General features: G+C 44.4%; 1 protein-coding gene across 1 annotated transcript in view; it reads left to right on the top strand.

Moving 5' to 3' along the window:
• The window catches only part of CORO2A (coronin 2A), a 57,439-nt gene that overhangs the window by 32,028 nt on the left and 11,214 nt on the right, over positions 1–14,197 (top strand). The window contains exons 2-4 of the mRNA XM_066569839.1: positions 3,916–4,116; positions 9,120–9,236; positions 13,793–13,942. Of these exons, the coding sequence (XP_066425936.1) occupies positions 3,916–4,116; positions 9,120–9,236; positions 13,793–13,942 (468 nt within the window). The remainder of the gene's footprint in view (positions 1–3,915; positions 4,117–9,119; positions 9,237–13,792; positions 13,943–14,197) is intronic.

Here is a 14,197-nt window from a genome sequence, read left to right as displayed (position 1 = left end):
AAAGGCTGTGCTGCCTTCCTTCTTTGTCCAGGATGCCAAGGGCTCTGTGCTACCCTGACAGAGGGTCATTGATCCCTTCATCAGTGACTTTTATCCTTTTGTCAGCTCAGGATCAGTCTATGTGCTGGCACCAGAGGCCTGAGCAGCAAGTGAGGGAGGTCTTCCACCTCTTTGACCAGAAAGAGGACCCAGACCTCAGTTCCAGCAGCCTCTCAAAATCTGCTGTCCATGTGTCTCCCCAGTGTTCACGGGTGGTCTGCATGCCTCTGCTGTGGGCACCCTGGCATCTTGCTGTGCCACAAGCAGTGGGGTGAGCTGGGAATCCCTCAGCTCTGGCTTCAGGCCTTACCCAGTGCTGCACACACGGGATTTTCAGGTCCTTGGGCTCTGCCCATATGGGCTCCCACAGCTCAAACATGGCTGTGCAAGGAGGGACCCTCTACACTAGGGCTGACCCTCCAGTGCAGGGAGAAAGCTAATGCTTTAGCTTTTTAGTCCAAAAAACATTCAGGGAAAGCATATTGATAAGGGACTGGGCAAAACATTAAATTTTCAGACATTTTAAAATGCACAAACAATGCCTTTGAATTATTTGATGATGATAGTGCCTGTTCTTGCAATATAAAAGCAATCCTGTCTTACTGACAAAATATTGGTATAGTTTTTGTCACTTTCTCCCCCCTCCCCCCACCATTCCTTATACCAAAAGTTGCTCTTTGCACTTTAAAAAAAATGGTTACCTGTCCAAACAACAGTTTTTATGAACGAGGAAGAAATGTGTTGTCATCACTTCCTGCCAGAGGAACAGGTGAGAAAGCTGAGCCTGAAAGGCATACTTCTGGTTTATTGGGTTGAAAGTCTGCCTTGTATGGGTGTGCATCTTGGTATGTTGGCAGTGGCATTTTTTGGACAGTACAAGATACACATGGCTGAGATCCAGAGGCCCTAAAATCACAGGATTACAGAAGAGTTGAGATTGGAAGTGATCCCTTGAGATCATCTAGTCCAATCCTTCTTCTCAAAGCAGGATCAACTAGAAAAGTTGCCCAGGACCATGCCTCCAAGGATGGAAACTCCATAATGTTTTGGGCAACTGGTGCCAGTGTTGAACAACCCTCATGGAGAAAAAGTGTTTCGTTGCATATAAATAGAGATTTCTGAGTTTCAGTTTGTACCCATTGCTTCTTGTCCAGCTGCTGGGCACTGCTGAGGAGAGTCTGCTTCTGTCTTCTCCACTACTACTTTAATACTGAGGTATTGGTGTGCATTGATGAGATCCTTCTGAGCTTCTCAAGGTGAAGAGTCCTGGCGTTCTCAATAGTTGCTCCTCTGTGCTTGGTGACTCCTTTCTCTAGAAGGGGCTTGAAACTTCAGACCACACACTCTCTCCCAGCTCGAAAGCAGTGTAGCTAGAATTACCTTGCAGCCAGGCAATTTAGTTCATTTTGGAAAGATAATAGTCCTGCTGTAAGAAGCAACTACTGCATATTGCTGCATCTGGGCAACACAGTGATTCCTCCCCCTCCTCCTGGTGTGAGTAAGCCTAACCATTAAAATTGTAATGAACATGAAATTGTTTGAGAACACTGCACCTCTGGGGCTGTTTGGGAAGGTAGCCACTTGCATATAACCTCAACTTACTTTCTGCCTGTGAATATCCCTTCTTCTAAGATCAGCTTTCAGGATTGCTGCTTTCTTCTTCAAATAACTTGCATTTCTTTGTTTTTGTTTGGCACAGGTATCTCTCACTGTATAAAAGACCCTTTGCACCTAGTGTTTTCTGTGGAAGAGATTTATTCAGCTAAAAGTATGGACAAATTAGGGTTGGCATAGGTAAAACATGCTAAGGTAACAGAGAGCAACAAGGATGACTATGAAAGCAACTGGTGATCTGCCAGGACACAAATACTACAGGCATGTGTATTTGTCCAAGGTGGGGTTGGCTCTGAGCTGTGTCAGTAGAACTGGGAGGAGGCAGGAAATAGGATAGAACTTGTGTCCTAGTACTGTTCACAGCCCAAATCTTCCAGTGTGACACAGCTTTGTGGAACTTTGTATTGATGAGAGCTTGTAAAGCTCCAGTTTGACTGCCCAGTATCGAGCCATTTGGTTCCTTAGCCTTTGATAGACATCCCAGGAGGATGCAGTACCATGCCAGCAACATGAACATTTTGGTTTAAAATTGCTTAGACCTCTGCTTGTCAGGTGATGATGCACTTGGCTTCCTGCCATTGAGTGCATGCGCGCTTCCCTTAACCCTTCAACCATGTGAGCGAGCTCTCTAAGCCTTGCAGTAGCTCAAAACCTAATTGGTTGGGTTCCCTTGTCAAATTGGAGTATTGTTGATCCAGTATCACTGATAATACTGTTCACCAAATGCACATTAAAGAGGTCAATATGGGGCAAAACCATGCCTTCTGACAGTATTTGCCTACATTCCCAGCTGTTGTGCGAGGTGCTCTTTCACCCATAATCTTTCTGTCTTTCTTTTCATTTCTGCATTTCTTTTCATTTGGGCAGTAGAATCTTATCCCTACACTCATTGTATGCCTTTTACTCTCTAAATCTTGTGGGATCTGGGTTTAAGAGTCTTAATTACCTTCTCTGACCAGCACTAATAGCTATTTGAAAATAGCTAGTTGAAGGACATGATTCTACCCCTCTGCTCTCATGAGACCTTACCTGCAACAGTGCATACAGTTTTGGCGCCCCCAGCATAATAATGACATGGAACTGCTGGAGCAAGTTCAGAGGAGGGCTGTGAAATTGCTAAAAGGACTGGAGCACCTCCCTAGTGAAGACAGGCTGAGAAAATTGGGGCTGTTCAGCCTGGAGAAAAGAGGACTGCGTGGAAACCTCAATAGCAATCTTCCAGTATCTGAAGGGTTCTACAGGGAAGGTGGAGAATGCATCTTCACCAGGAAGTGTAGTGGTAGGACAAGGACTAATGCATACAAACTGAAAGAAGGGAAACTTAGATTAAATATTAGGAAAAAATTCTTTACTGTGAGGATGGTGAGATACTGGAACAGGTTGCCCAGAAAAGCTATGGTTCCCCCATCCCTGTTTGAGGCTGGTTTGGATAAGGCCTTGAGCAACCTGGTCTAGTGGGAAGTGTCCCTGCCCATGTCAGGGGGTTGGAACTAGATGGTCTTCAAGGTCCCTTCCAACCCAAACCATTCTACGACTCTGTGACTGTATGATTTTATGAAATCTGTTAAATCAGTTCTATTAAGCCTCACTGCTCTCTGTGAGAAGGGGTTCTTGTGTTTAGCATGCTTTATGTGTCATTTAAACACCATTTAGAATGCATTCTGTCAGAGGGCTATAGTGCAGTTATAAACCAGACACGCAGAACATAATTGTCTGTGGAAAAAAGATCAATAGGTGACTGTAGCTATTCCTGTGATCTGCCAAACTTATTTTTTTCTGTTCATGTGAGCAAAATTTAGAATAAGTTTTGGTCCTAAACCACCTGAGGGCTAAACAAAGCATGCATCCAGACTGGCTTGTTCACTCACCGTCTTTCATGCTTTCCATGCTCAATATGTTGTATTTTTCATGCTTTCTGAACTCTATCATACCAGAATTCATCTCCTCTTGAACTTGCTGCCATGTGGCCCTACCCCAGCGATAGGGACTGCTGGCACATGCACAGTCCACCTGGCTGGTGATGCTGAGAGCTGTCACTTCTTCCCTGCACTCTCCTCTCTCCATCAGAGATGTGCAACATGGTTATGGCAAAGGAGTGAACACCAGAAAAAAACTGCATCTACAGCTTGCTGGCTGCGGGTTGGTGTGAGCAGCCCAGGTGGGGAGGGTGAGCCTGTGGTGGGAAGAGGGGAGTGGGGCTCTGCAAGCCTTGCCAAGATGGCCTGTCCTTATGCCTTGGATGTTGTGTTTCTCTCCTTGCAGATGTCGTGGCACCCGCAGTACCGCAGCTCCAAGTTCCGCCACGTGTATGGCAAAGCTGCCAGCAAGGATAAGTGCTACGACTGTGTGCCCATCACCCACAACATCAATGACAACCACTTCTGCGCCGTGAACCCCAGCTTCATTGCTGTGGTGACGGAGTGCGTGGGCGGCGGTGCCTTCCTCGTCATTCCCATCAAGCAGGTGAGCTCCCCAGGGAGAGCTGGCTTTTGGGAGCCCGTCAGGAGGCTGGAGGAGGGACATCTTCTAGGGAGCTGGGTCACAGAGGATAGTCAGTAAATGCTGTTACCCAAATTGCAAAATGATGGAAGAGGCCCCAGTTGCGCTAGCAGGTGACTCCTGGCATGTGTGTATTTGTATGTCTTGCATTGCTGCTTGCAGATTTTTAACACCTTGCTTCATTTTACAACTCATTTGCCTTTCCTGTATAGTCAGCAGAATGTGCTGTTCTGATGTTTGTCTCCTGGGAGAAACTGCAAATTAAAAAGTATTTAGTGGATAAAGGGGGCAAAACCAGAAAGCTGCTTTAGCGACATGGATTCAGCTATGACCAAAGGAGAATATGGTATGTTTTGTTCTACCATCTCCTTTGTGGAAGAGTGGAGACACAGTTATCAGGCAATGAAGCTCTTAAACTTCAAGCAGTGCTGCTGTGAAGACTTCCCTTTCAGAAACAAATCCCCTGTATATGAGTTTTCATGACTTAGGATGTGGTGAGAGGGAGAAGCTGGCTGTCTGATGTTTATTGCTTCAGTAAAATTAGGCATGCACTAACTTCAATATGGGATTATGATCTCTCTGGAATCAGGACAGAACAGATGAAAGGCAAAAGTTCAGCCTTTAATTAAAAGTTAATTGATGGTGTTATTGTAATGCCACTTTTTTAATATATATTTGCTAAGGATGAAAGTGAACTGGTTGTGCTTGAAGAACCTAGCACAGTTTCCGGCCCTTCTGGACTTTGTTAATTCATTCCTTCAATGCTGGTGCAGTTTAGAGACTGTCCTTCTAAAATTAACCACTACCCTGTTTTTCTTAACTGATTCACTTCTGCCCCCGCAATGATGGTCTGTTGAGGCTCAACAACTTGTCTTTATCACAGAACTGCACCTGTAGGCAGACAGCTATTGACTGTGGGGGATGACCAAGCTCTGACAGTGCTGGCAAAAGTAGCTGAAGGTGCTTGTACTGCTTACTATTAATTTTCCTGTCTTCTCACCTCTTCTCAGCTTGGCTAGTCTTTGTAGTAATTTTTCCTTCTTATACCTGCTCAGATACTCCACCCAGTTTTGAAATATTGAATGCAGAAGTCAAAGGCATGGCGGAACTAAAAAAGATACAGAAAAGGATAATTAAAGTATGTCAATGAAAATGTAAAAGTACTTTCATATGAGGAAAGACTTCGCAGGTCATGCCTCAGTCAGTCTGGGAAAAAAGGCAAGATGTATAAAGCTGTGAGGAGAAGAAGTTTAAGGAGCAACTCCTTTTGATTTGTTTGGTGAAGGGGATTCTGGAGACCAGGGAGCAGACTGTTAGCAGCAGATGTAAATGCTGCTGCAGTTCAGATGTGGGGCTCTCTGTTCTGGCTGCTGATGAGTCCAGAAGAATTAATGGCTTCAAAATGGAGCTATGGACAGGAATTGGCCCCTTAAGGGTTAATCTTTGGTTGTGGATCAGAGAAATTAGGTGCTTCACACAGCTGTTCTCTGAATACCTGTTGCTGACCTATGCTGGGGGGGTAAAGCAGCCTCAGCCTCCCAAAATAAAGGGATTCCCTGAGTCAGGACCTGCCATACCAGCTACTTTGTTTTGGCTACTCCACTTCCAAAGTGGTACCGTCTGGTGCAAAGCAGAAACTTTTGACTTGTGCTTCTGATGGTGGCTTTTTGTGACTGCCATCTCTTGCTGTGAAGGTGAGCCATGGCAGACAGTGTGCTGGACACTTGGCTTGCGGCCTTGGCTGCCAGGGCATAAAGGCAGCTTGTTCTGCAGACCTGTCTGGGACAGTATTGCCCTCTTACAATGGACAGCTGACTGTGGTTATTTTTCACTGGATTCATGGGAAGCAGACACTTCCCAGGTGGGACAAAGTGTGGAGGAAGAGCCCAAGAGCCCAAGAGCCAGGATGACATTTGGTCAAAGCAAGAGGTAGTAGCCAGGACAGGGAGGGCTACAGTTGCTGAAGAGGATAAACAGCCTGTTCAGGGAGCTGTTCTTTTCCCTCCCTCCAATGTTTTTTTAGTTCATTCTGCATGTGTTGCTGCTAGGGTGGCTGCCTGTGTAAGGATATCCTTGAATGAAGCCTCAGCTTTGTCCTGTTTAACTGCACCTCCTTGCTTGTTTGTTGTACTCCTGCTGAGTCACAGACAACAAGGTCTCTCATCTCTTGAATAAATACCACTTCTTTCCTTCTGCACCAGTCTTCTTCTCTGAGAGCCTGGGGGTGGGGTATGGCTAGGGACAGTGGAGGTTATGTAAAGAATGAGTTCTTTGCCCTAGATACCATCCTTATAGCAGGCCTTTGCATTCAGCCTTATAAGAAATTAGTTGAATATTTGCCATCACTCTGGAAATGGTCTGTAGCAGGGTGTGACAGTGACATCCTGGTGAATATGTGCCACACATGGTGGAAGGGCAGCACATCTTAACAGAGAGGCAAGGGGCTGCAGCCACAGGGGTTGCCTGGTGCCCAGAACAGGCTGACTGTAAAACTCCCAAGTTCAAGGAGACATGAGCTCAGTGACTGTAAATGAGAGATCAACTGCTTTCCCACAGTGTGGCCTGGATGTAGATGTGTGGGGAAAGTGCATGCACAGCATGCCAAGGAAAGATCTTGACTGGGAGGGAAATTTTGTGGCCTTCCTTTGAAAGATGAAGTCCTGCCCTTTTCCTTTCCTGATGACCAGACTGTTGAGACCGCATCTATCTCTTCCTCTGCAGCAAAAAAAAAAGTGAGAACAAGGTCTCAGGAGATTATTTATACCCAGATCTGCACTCTCCAGTCTTTCAATGTGTCAGCACCAGGTGTGAAAGGGAGGATATCTGTGGCTGTGCAGACTTCATAGACACAAACTCCCCTCCCTTCTCTCTGGGAACATGGACTGTAAAATGAGAGTGCTGATGACCCTTCTGGCCTTGCAGAACTGACAGGTGTGTGAGCGCTGTGCTGGTGCCCTTCAGGGGCAGAGGTGGGGCTGACTGACCTCACAGTAATCTACCCCACAGAAATCTGCTGGGAGAGTTTTGACAGATGTTCCACTAGAAGTGATTTTTGTCAGCAAGCTCCAAGCTTTTCAGAAGTGCTAGAACTTTAGAAAGGGAGTGGTTGAAAAACTGCTCATTTTCAAGCTCTGCAGGCAACTGTGGAAGTCAGGTACCACTTCATGGAACGACAACACATCTAGTTACTGAAATAGTTTTTGATCTGTAGAATGAAATTTCCTCTAGCAATGAAGATTTTCACTTCCACATGAAGATGTGCATCTGAGACTAGCAGCTCTAGTTTTATGTCATGTGTTTTTTTGGCTCTTGGGGTGTTCATGTGTGGCGTGTCCCAGGGCTTGCAATGGGGCAGGTGAGACTGGTGGCTGGGAGAGCAAGGGCTCCTTTTCCAAAGCCTGGGAGTAGGGTAAGTGGGAGTGGGGTAAGAGAGCTTTGAAGGATGGGTCAGGCAAACTGGGCTTAGGACAGCCTGGGAGTCTCCCAGAACGGAGTGGGGAGCAGACAGGCAGCTAACTCTGGGAGGGGACAGAGTTCCCTTAAGGATCAAGGGATCCTTCTCGATCCAGCTGTCCACCCCTTTTAGTTGTCATCTTGAAACCAAGCTCTGAAGCCTACAAAAGGACACTGTGGGTGGAGGAGTGCTTCTTATTAAAGGCCTTTTATCTCTCTTCTGCCTTCCCAAATCTCTTTGCATTGTTGCTGTTATAAAAGGGAATTGGTTTAGACTGTAGTTTTAAAAACCACAGTCTTTTACATTTCAAAGCCCTTTGGATGTTCAGTTTAAAGCAGGTTAGTCCCAGTTTATGCAACAAACTTTCCAGTGAAGCCAGAATAGTTACACACTGGTGTCCTGTTCTGTATGCAAAATTGCAAAAACCCCCCAAAATTTAAAAGCTGGGAAAATTATATCCTATCCACGGCCTGTTTAGGGGTAGCAGATTCCCCTCAGCTCTGCTCTCCTAAGACCCACCTCTGGAGAGGTGTAGGGAGTAGTACATCTACAGAAGTGTCTGCTTTCTAGGAGAGCACACATTTGCAATCATTTTGGTCTACAGTTCTTCCTGGCAGGAAGCAGTACGCTGGTAAGCACCACCGCTCTTGCCATTATGTCTGTCTCCCTTCTTCAGTGACTGACTTTTGCTCTTTAGCTGATGCCTGGGGTGGGTCAGGGGGCTCCCCACGCTTTTCCTGCTTCTTACAGAGGGAAGCAAGCATTACTTCAATGTTAATAAAATCACCACCACCCTTTCTACTATTTAAATATTCAGACTTGACTCTCCAGCAGAGACGGTGCCGGCAGTGTGGGTTTGTTCAATGCAATACAGCCCCCATCTGGCATAAGGCTCCCAGTACACCTTAGGGCACTTAGTCTGGGATTTGTACCAGTGCTGCCACCTAAACATGGCATGGTTTTGGGCTTTTTTTGAGAGTCCAGAATGCTGATTGAATTTGATGAATGGCTGGATTTGAACACCATAAGAGAGAAATAGCTTGCTGAAAGCAAAACGGTAATTTGTAATTTGTGTCACAAATACCTTGGTAACCCAAAACCGAAATAAATTTTTTTTGCTGCTTGTAGGAAATATCTTCTGAAGGAGAGTTTGCTGTTGTTTATCCCCCCAGCAAAAGATCTCTAAAAAATGTCGAAGATTAATCTCATTCATAGATGTTTCTCCTCTAAATTACTCTTTGGTGTCTGAACCTAATACTGTCTTCCAAATGTGTAGGCATGCATGGAAATTTTTTCACAGCAACATGTTCTTGGGAAAGCCTGGCAGACTTTCTTTCCTTTATGGTGGTATCATCAAGACTTGACTATCAGGGACAGCAAAAACCCCATCTTTAACAGGCAGAGAACACCTAGGGCATTTGGAGAACAACAAGCAGAAAGTTTCTTTCTGGAGCTGCCGTGAAAATGCCCTGTAATTCCATGACTCACCTTGATTATATTTATTTTTTTCCAGACAGGCAAGCTTGACCCACATTATCCCAAAGTATGTGGGCACAAAGGAAATGTTCTGGACATCAAGTGGAACCCATTCAATGACTTTGTAATAGCTTCATGTTCAGAAGATGCCACAGTAAGTTTACCACCTTGTACTGTGTGTTAGTACCTGGCTAATGTGCTTTTTGGAGAATGAAGTTGAAAGAAACCAAAAGCTCATGAATGTGAAATGATGTGAGATGTGAAAACATGCATATACTTATTTAAGAAGTCAGGAAAAAGTAAGATTCCTTTCTTTCTCCTGAATTCAGACCTGTGTGATGCCTTCCAGATGAAATACCAAATCAGTGTAATGAGGAAGATCTATTCTGTGGGCTTGTGCCTTTTTATGGTGTGTTTGTATGAGGAAAACAAAATATGAGTTTAAAATGGAACGGCTATTAAAGTTTAATCTCTTTGAAACTCTGTCTTTACTTTAAAAAAAGCTTCAACACAACATTATCTGGACTAGCTCTTTCAGATTAATTCCCCGCAGAGCTTGTTCCTGCACTCTGTAGGGTCATGCTGGATCAGCTGTGGTGAGGAATATGCATCATACACTTCTGCAGTGGGTGCTTGGCTGAAGTTAGTGTGGGTAAGATGTAGACACTGTGGCAATTGAAAGATTCTAATTGTGTTTGTAAGGGACAATTTAGCTCATATCTCCCTACTGGAAGATCACTTTCAAAAGGTCTTGTAAAAAGTGTGATGCTGACGTCTTTGATAGTGAGAATGTCTGACTAACTGCCATGCTTTTTTCCAGAGATCCCATGTGAGATCCCACTGGGTTTATTCTCACTCTGCCATAGAGCATCAGGGAGTTTTCTCCTGTTATTTTCTCCAGACCTGGCTTGGTTCACGTGCTCTGCCATTTTAATTCTGCCAAAAAGTCAGTTTTGATTATAAGCTTTTTTGATTGTCCTTCCTTTTTTGTGACTGCTTGTTTTGCTTGTTTGGATACTCCTCTGTGTTTTTTTTTTTTTTTTTTTTTTTATTTCTTTTAAGGCTTCTTTCAGTTTCTGAACTGATGGTGAAGATTTTATTGTATCTTCCAACCTGTATCCAGGCTTTCATGCTATCTCAGGAGGTATGGCATGGTATGACTTACTTGTGGCAGAGGGCACCACCTTGGCCACTCTTTTGAGCCTCATATGAGAAATGAACACAATCCTCAAAACATCCCACTGCAGTTACAGAATCACAGAAGCGTTTGTGTTGAAGGGGAGGTTTCTTTCACCACCTCTCTAGGCAGACCACTTGTTCCTATTCTTCACTCCTCCCAAGGGGAATCTTTTTCTTTCCAGTGCAGTTAATGACTGCTGTATCCTGCCCTCCTACCGTGCATTTCAAGACAGAGCCTGGCTCTGTTTTCTCAGTTAGTCTTGTAAGTATTATATCTTGTAATAATATATCTCAGTTAGTCTTGTAAGTATTGAAGCTTTTATCAATTTGCTTGGAAGCTGTCTCTTCTCCAGGCTGAGCATGACCATCTTCCCCAGCTTTTACTTGCAAGATAAAGTGCTGCAGTCTCCTGGGCATCCTGGGTGGGCCTCCAACATCTTTCTTGCACTGAGGGGTACAAAACTGGATGTACTATCCCCAGATTTCCTTTCCAGTTTTCTCCAGAAACTTGACACTGGATCATTCCTCAGACTAAAGAATGGAAACAGGGAGCATGTCACAGGTCTCAGTACCAAAAGTAGTTCCAAGAAGTCTGCCTGTCTGTGACTGTACTTGCTTTTTACTACTCTCCCATCCTCATCCTAGCACCAGAAAATGGTATCTTAGGGGTCTTCTGCACTGTGACATGGTGTAGAGACATCTCCTCCCTGCCTGCTAAGTAGCAAGGACAGCAGACTGTTTCTTGGTGTGACTGTCTTTCCTGATACCTCATAGCTGGACCTTGGATGTCACTTCCTCTATGCCCTACTCAAATAATTGGGTTTCTCCAAGCCTTGTTCAGATGAGCTGAGAAGATCTCCAAGGCTACAGATCCTGTGGCCTCAATAGGTCCTCCTTCCAGGTGTTGAGTATCCTTCTAGGGAAAATGGGATGCATCTGATCTCCAGGCATTGCTATATTGCCATATACATCCATATACATCCATTGCCTTTGATGCTCTCCTTTTGTACCTTCAAAGAGTTTGGCTCCATCCTCTCTGTGCCTTCATGCTATGTAGTTGAAGGGCAGCCAGAGACTGAGCAAATTATTTTCTTTCGAGCTCTCCTCAGATTTGCTGTGTTACTGCTTCCTTCTCATCGCTTGTCTGCTGTTGGACTCGTTCTGTGGGGTCAACATCTTACTTAACCTGCCTGTTCTGGAGAGCTCAGATTGGACATACTGTTGAGACATCTTCATGGCAATATTTCTTCTGTTTTAAGAGAAGTTTGAGAAAGGTTTTTTGGGGGTCACAGAGGTGTCCACCGCTTCCACTGGGCTGGACATAAGAGGAAAAGCCTTCCTTCCAGCCTGTTGTTAAAAGCCTGGTGCTCTCTTCTATTTCTGAGCATTAGTAAGCCACTGTGCAAGTAAGACTTGTGGCTTACTACAAGGATGCATCTAAATGCTTACTGGGCTGGGCCTCCCTTTGAGCAAGGCTACAAGCCTTCTGAGTAGATAATGGAAATTTCACTTCTCCCACATTGCTCAGAGGTTTCTTGACTGTTAACCAGCCTTTCTGGAGCTTGCTTTGGTGGTACCACTGTTACCAAAAATTGGTAAAAATAAAAGCTTCTTAACACTAACATAGCATTAAATAGCAGACATTCTTTATTTAGCTGGGTGTATGAGGGGATATCTCCTCTCAAATATCATGCATGCTGACTACAAAAGAAACTCCTGTTTAGATACTATATTTTATGTACATAGTCACTGATTTTTCCCTGAATAAGCATAGTAATAATTTCCCTAAAATCAGTAACATATTTTCTCTCTCTTTTACTCATGTGTTCTTCTGTCCTGGGTATCTCTTTGGTCATCCCTGGTGGTCAGTGACTCTCAAAGTCATACTTGACCACACAGTCAAGTGGTAAAAGTTGGCACAACTGGGCTGGTTGCTTTCCAGTTCTTTTTCTTACAGAATGGGCATTGTGCCGTTCCACAGGCAGTGGTTTTTGAAGAATAGGCATTGTGTTAGCCTGCCAGGTGCAGACAATTTTTCATCTGAGAGCACCACAGCTATCTTTTGTGGTGCACAGCTGGAGCTATGTAGAATGGTACTTTTGGGCATGGGAAGGATTGTATGTTCTCTGTGAACAGTGAGTTCCAGTTCTCCCTGCTGTTTCAGGTGGGCTTAGAGCTGAGGCCTATGCAAAGGCCTAGGGGTTGAGAGTTTGAGCTTATCTTCTTAGCCCTTCTGTTCTTCTTGGCAAATCATCAGGCATGAAGAGTTGAAGTTCTGCTGCCCTCTGGTTAGAGGGGCAACTCTGTGCCTTTTACTTCATTTTATCAGACTTTCCTCAAGAGGTATCAGGGTAGACAGCTTGTTCGTGCTTGGATTGTCCCTACTAGCCCTGCAGGCCTGAGTCCAAGTCCTGCCTATTCTGCACACCAAAGAACTGGAAATTTCTGCCTTTTAATGCAGTCTGAGATTCCAGCCAGGTGGTTTTCTCTGCTTTTATAACCAATCATTTCACAGCATGAGGTGGCTCATTCTAGGCAGTTCTTGTCAGCATGAACACAACCTATTTTCCCCTTTTCTAGTCTCTTAGCCCCATTTCTTTAGTGACAGCTGTTGAAACTGTAAGGAATCAATCAGTCTGATTGTAAAGTGTGATATTTTCTCTAACTACTGTAGAAGTTCATGCAGATACTGCTGGACTCTACAGCCATTGCATTTCTGGTGGGCTTGATTCCTTATTGGGATAAAGAATACACTGCTGAGAAGGGTGCTGATGCCAGGAGGTCCCAGAATTTGGGTCTGCTTGTTATTTGTCTTAGAAAGGTGTGATCCTCATCAACCAAACAGTAGGAGACTTGGGCATCTGTGGCTGGTTTCCACAAACAATGTTCCAAAGAGCATTTTGCTTTTGCTTCAGGCTAAGAAATAGAAAAATTATGACACAAGCATAGTAATTTTCATTGAGCCAAAGAATTAATCATCTGTTAGCATCCTAAATACTTGTATTTCTAGGGTTAGTGTGGGAAAGACTCCTTTTATACCCACGTAGGTTCAGCCCCTCTTGCTGGTTTCTGCTATTGTTTTCTTCCACCACAGGAGGACAGAGCATTTTTGTCTTCATGCAGCATCCTTCTAGAAGGACCCAGAGCTGTAGGTGGGCCTGTTACAAGACAGCACGCTCCCAGTGCTGAGTGGCTTCAGTACACTTAAGAGGCAAGGGCTGCAAGATTAATGGTTTATTTCTTCCCCTTGGGAATAACTTTTCATAATTGTGCTGACAGGTCTAAGGGTTGGATTGCCACATTTAAAGAAACCCTGGTAGGACTGTTGTCTGAAGATAGAACATAAAGAGGAGTCTTCAGGTCCACAGAATAGTAAAGATACAAATAACAAGGATAGGTGTTCAAAAAAGCCAGTTGCATTCCTATTTACTACAAATGGAATAGTAATTCCAAGGCAGTTAATAGCTATTGATAAATTCCGAACTAGCTCCTTCTCAGGAATTTCACAAAGACCCATGCTGTGCCATTCAGGTTAAAATCTGGGACATCCCCAATCAGTTGCTAAAAAGAAACATTACCACTCCGAAGAAAGAACTTCTTGGGCATGCTCGAAGAGTCGGTCTGATTGAATGGCATCCCACGGCTGATAACATCCTCTTCAGCTCTGGCTATGACTACAAGGTGGGTCTGTGCTCCTAGGACACCCTGTTTGGCTTGGTGTTTTGAAATTTTGTTTTAATTTCAACCTGTAAGATGGTACTAAAGAGTTTGGAAGCTTTCTTCAGGGGGAATTTCCATGGTGACTCAAAAGCAAAAGGATGTTGCTATAAGTTCAAAAGGACTGTCTAATTTTCCAGCCTTCTGATGAACTTCAGTCTACTCTGCACTTCTCATTTACTGAATTGCATACAGCATGCAATGCCGTCCACTTTTCTT

This window comes from Molothrus aeneus, chromosome Z (genome assembly GCF_037042795.1).
Source record: "Molothrus aeneus isolate 106 chromosome Z, BPBGC_Maene_1.0, whole genome shotgun sequence".
NCBI lineage: Eukaryota > Metazoa > Chordata > Aves > Passeriformes > Icteridae > Molothrus > Molothrus aeneus.
Note: the sequence above shows the minus strand (reverse complement) of the source record. Positions and strands in the feature narration are given on the sequence as shown.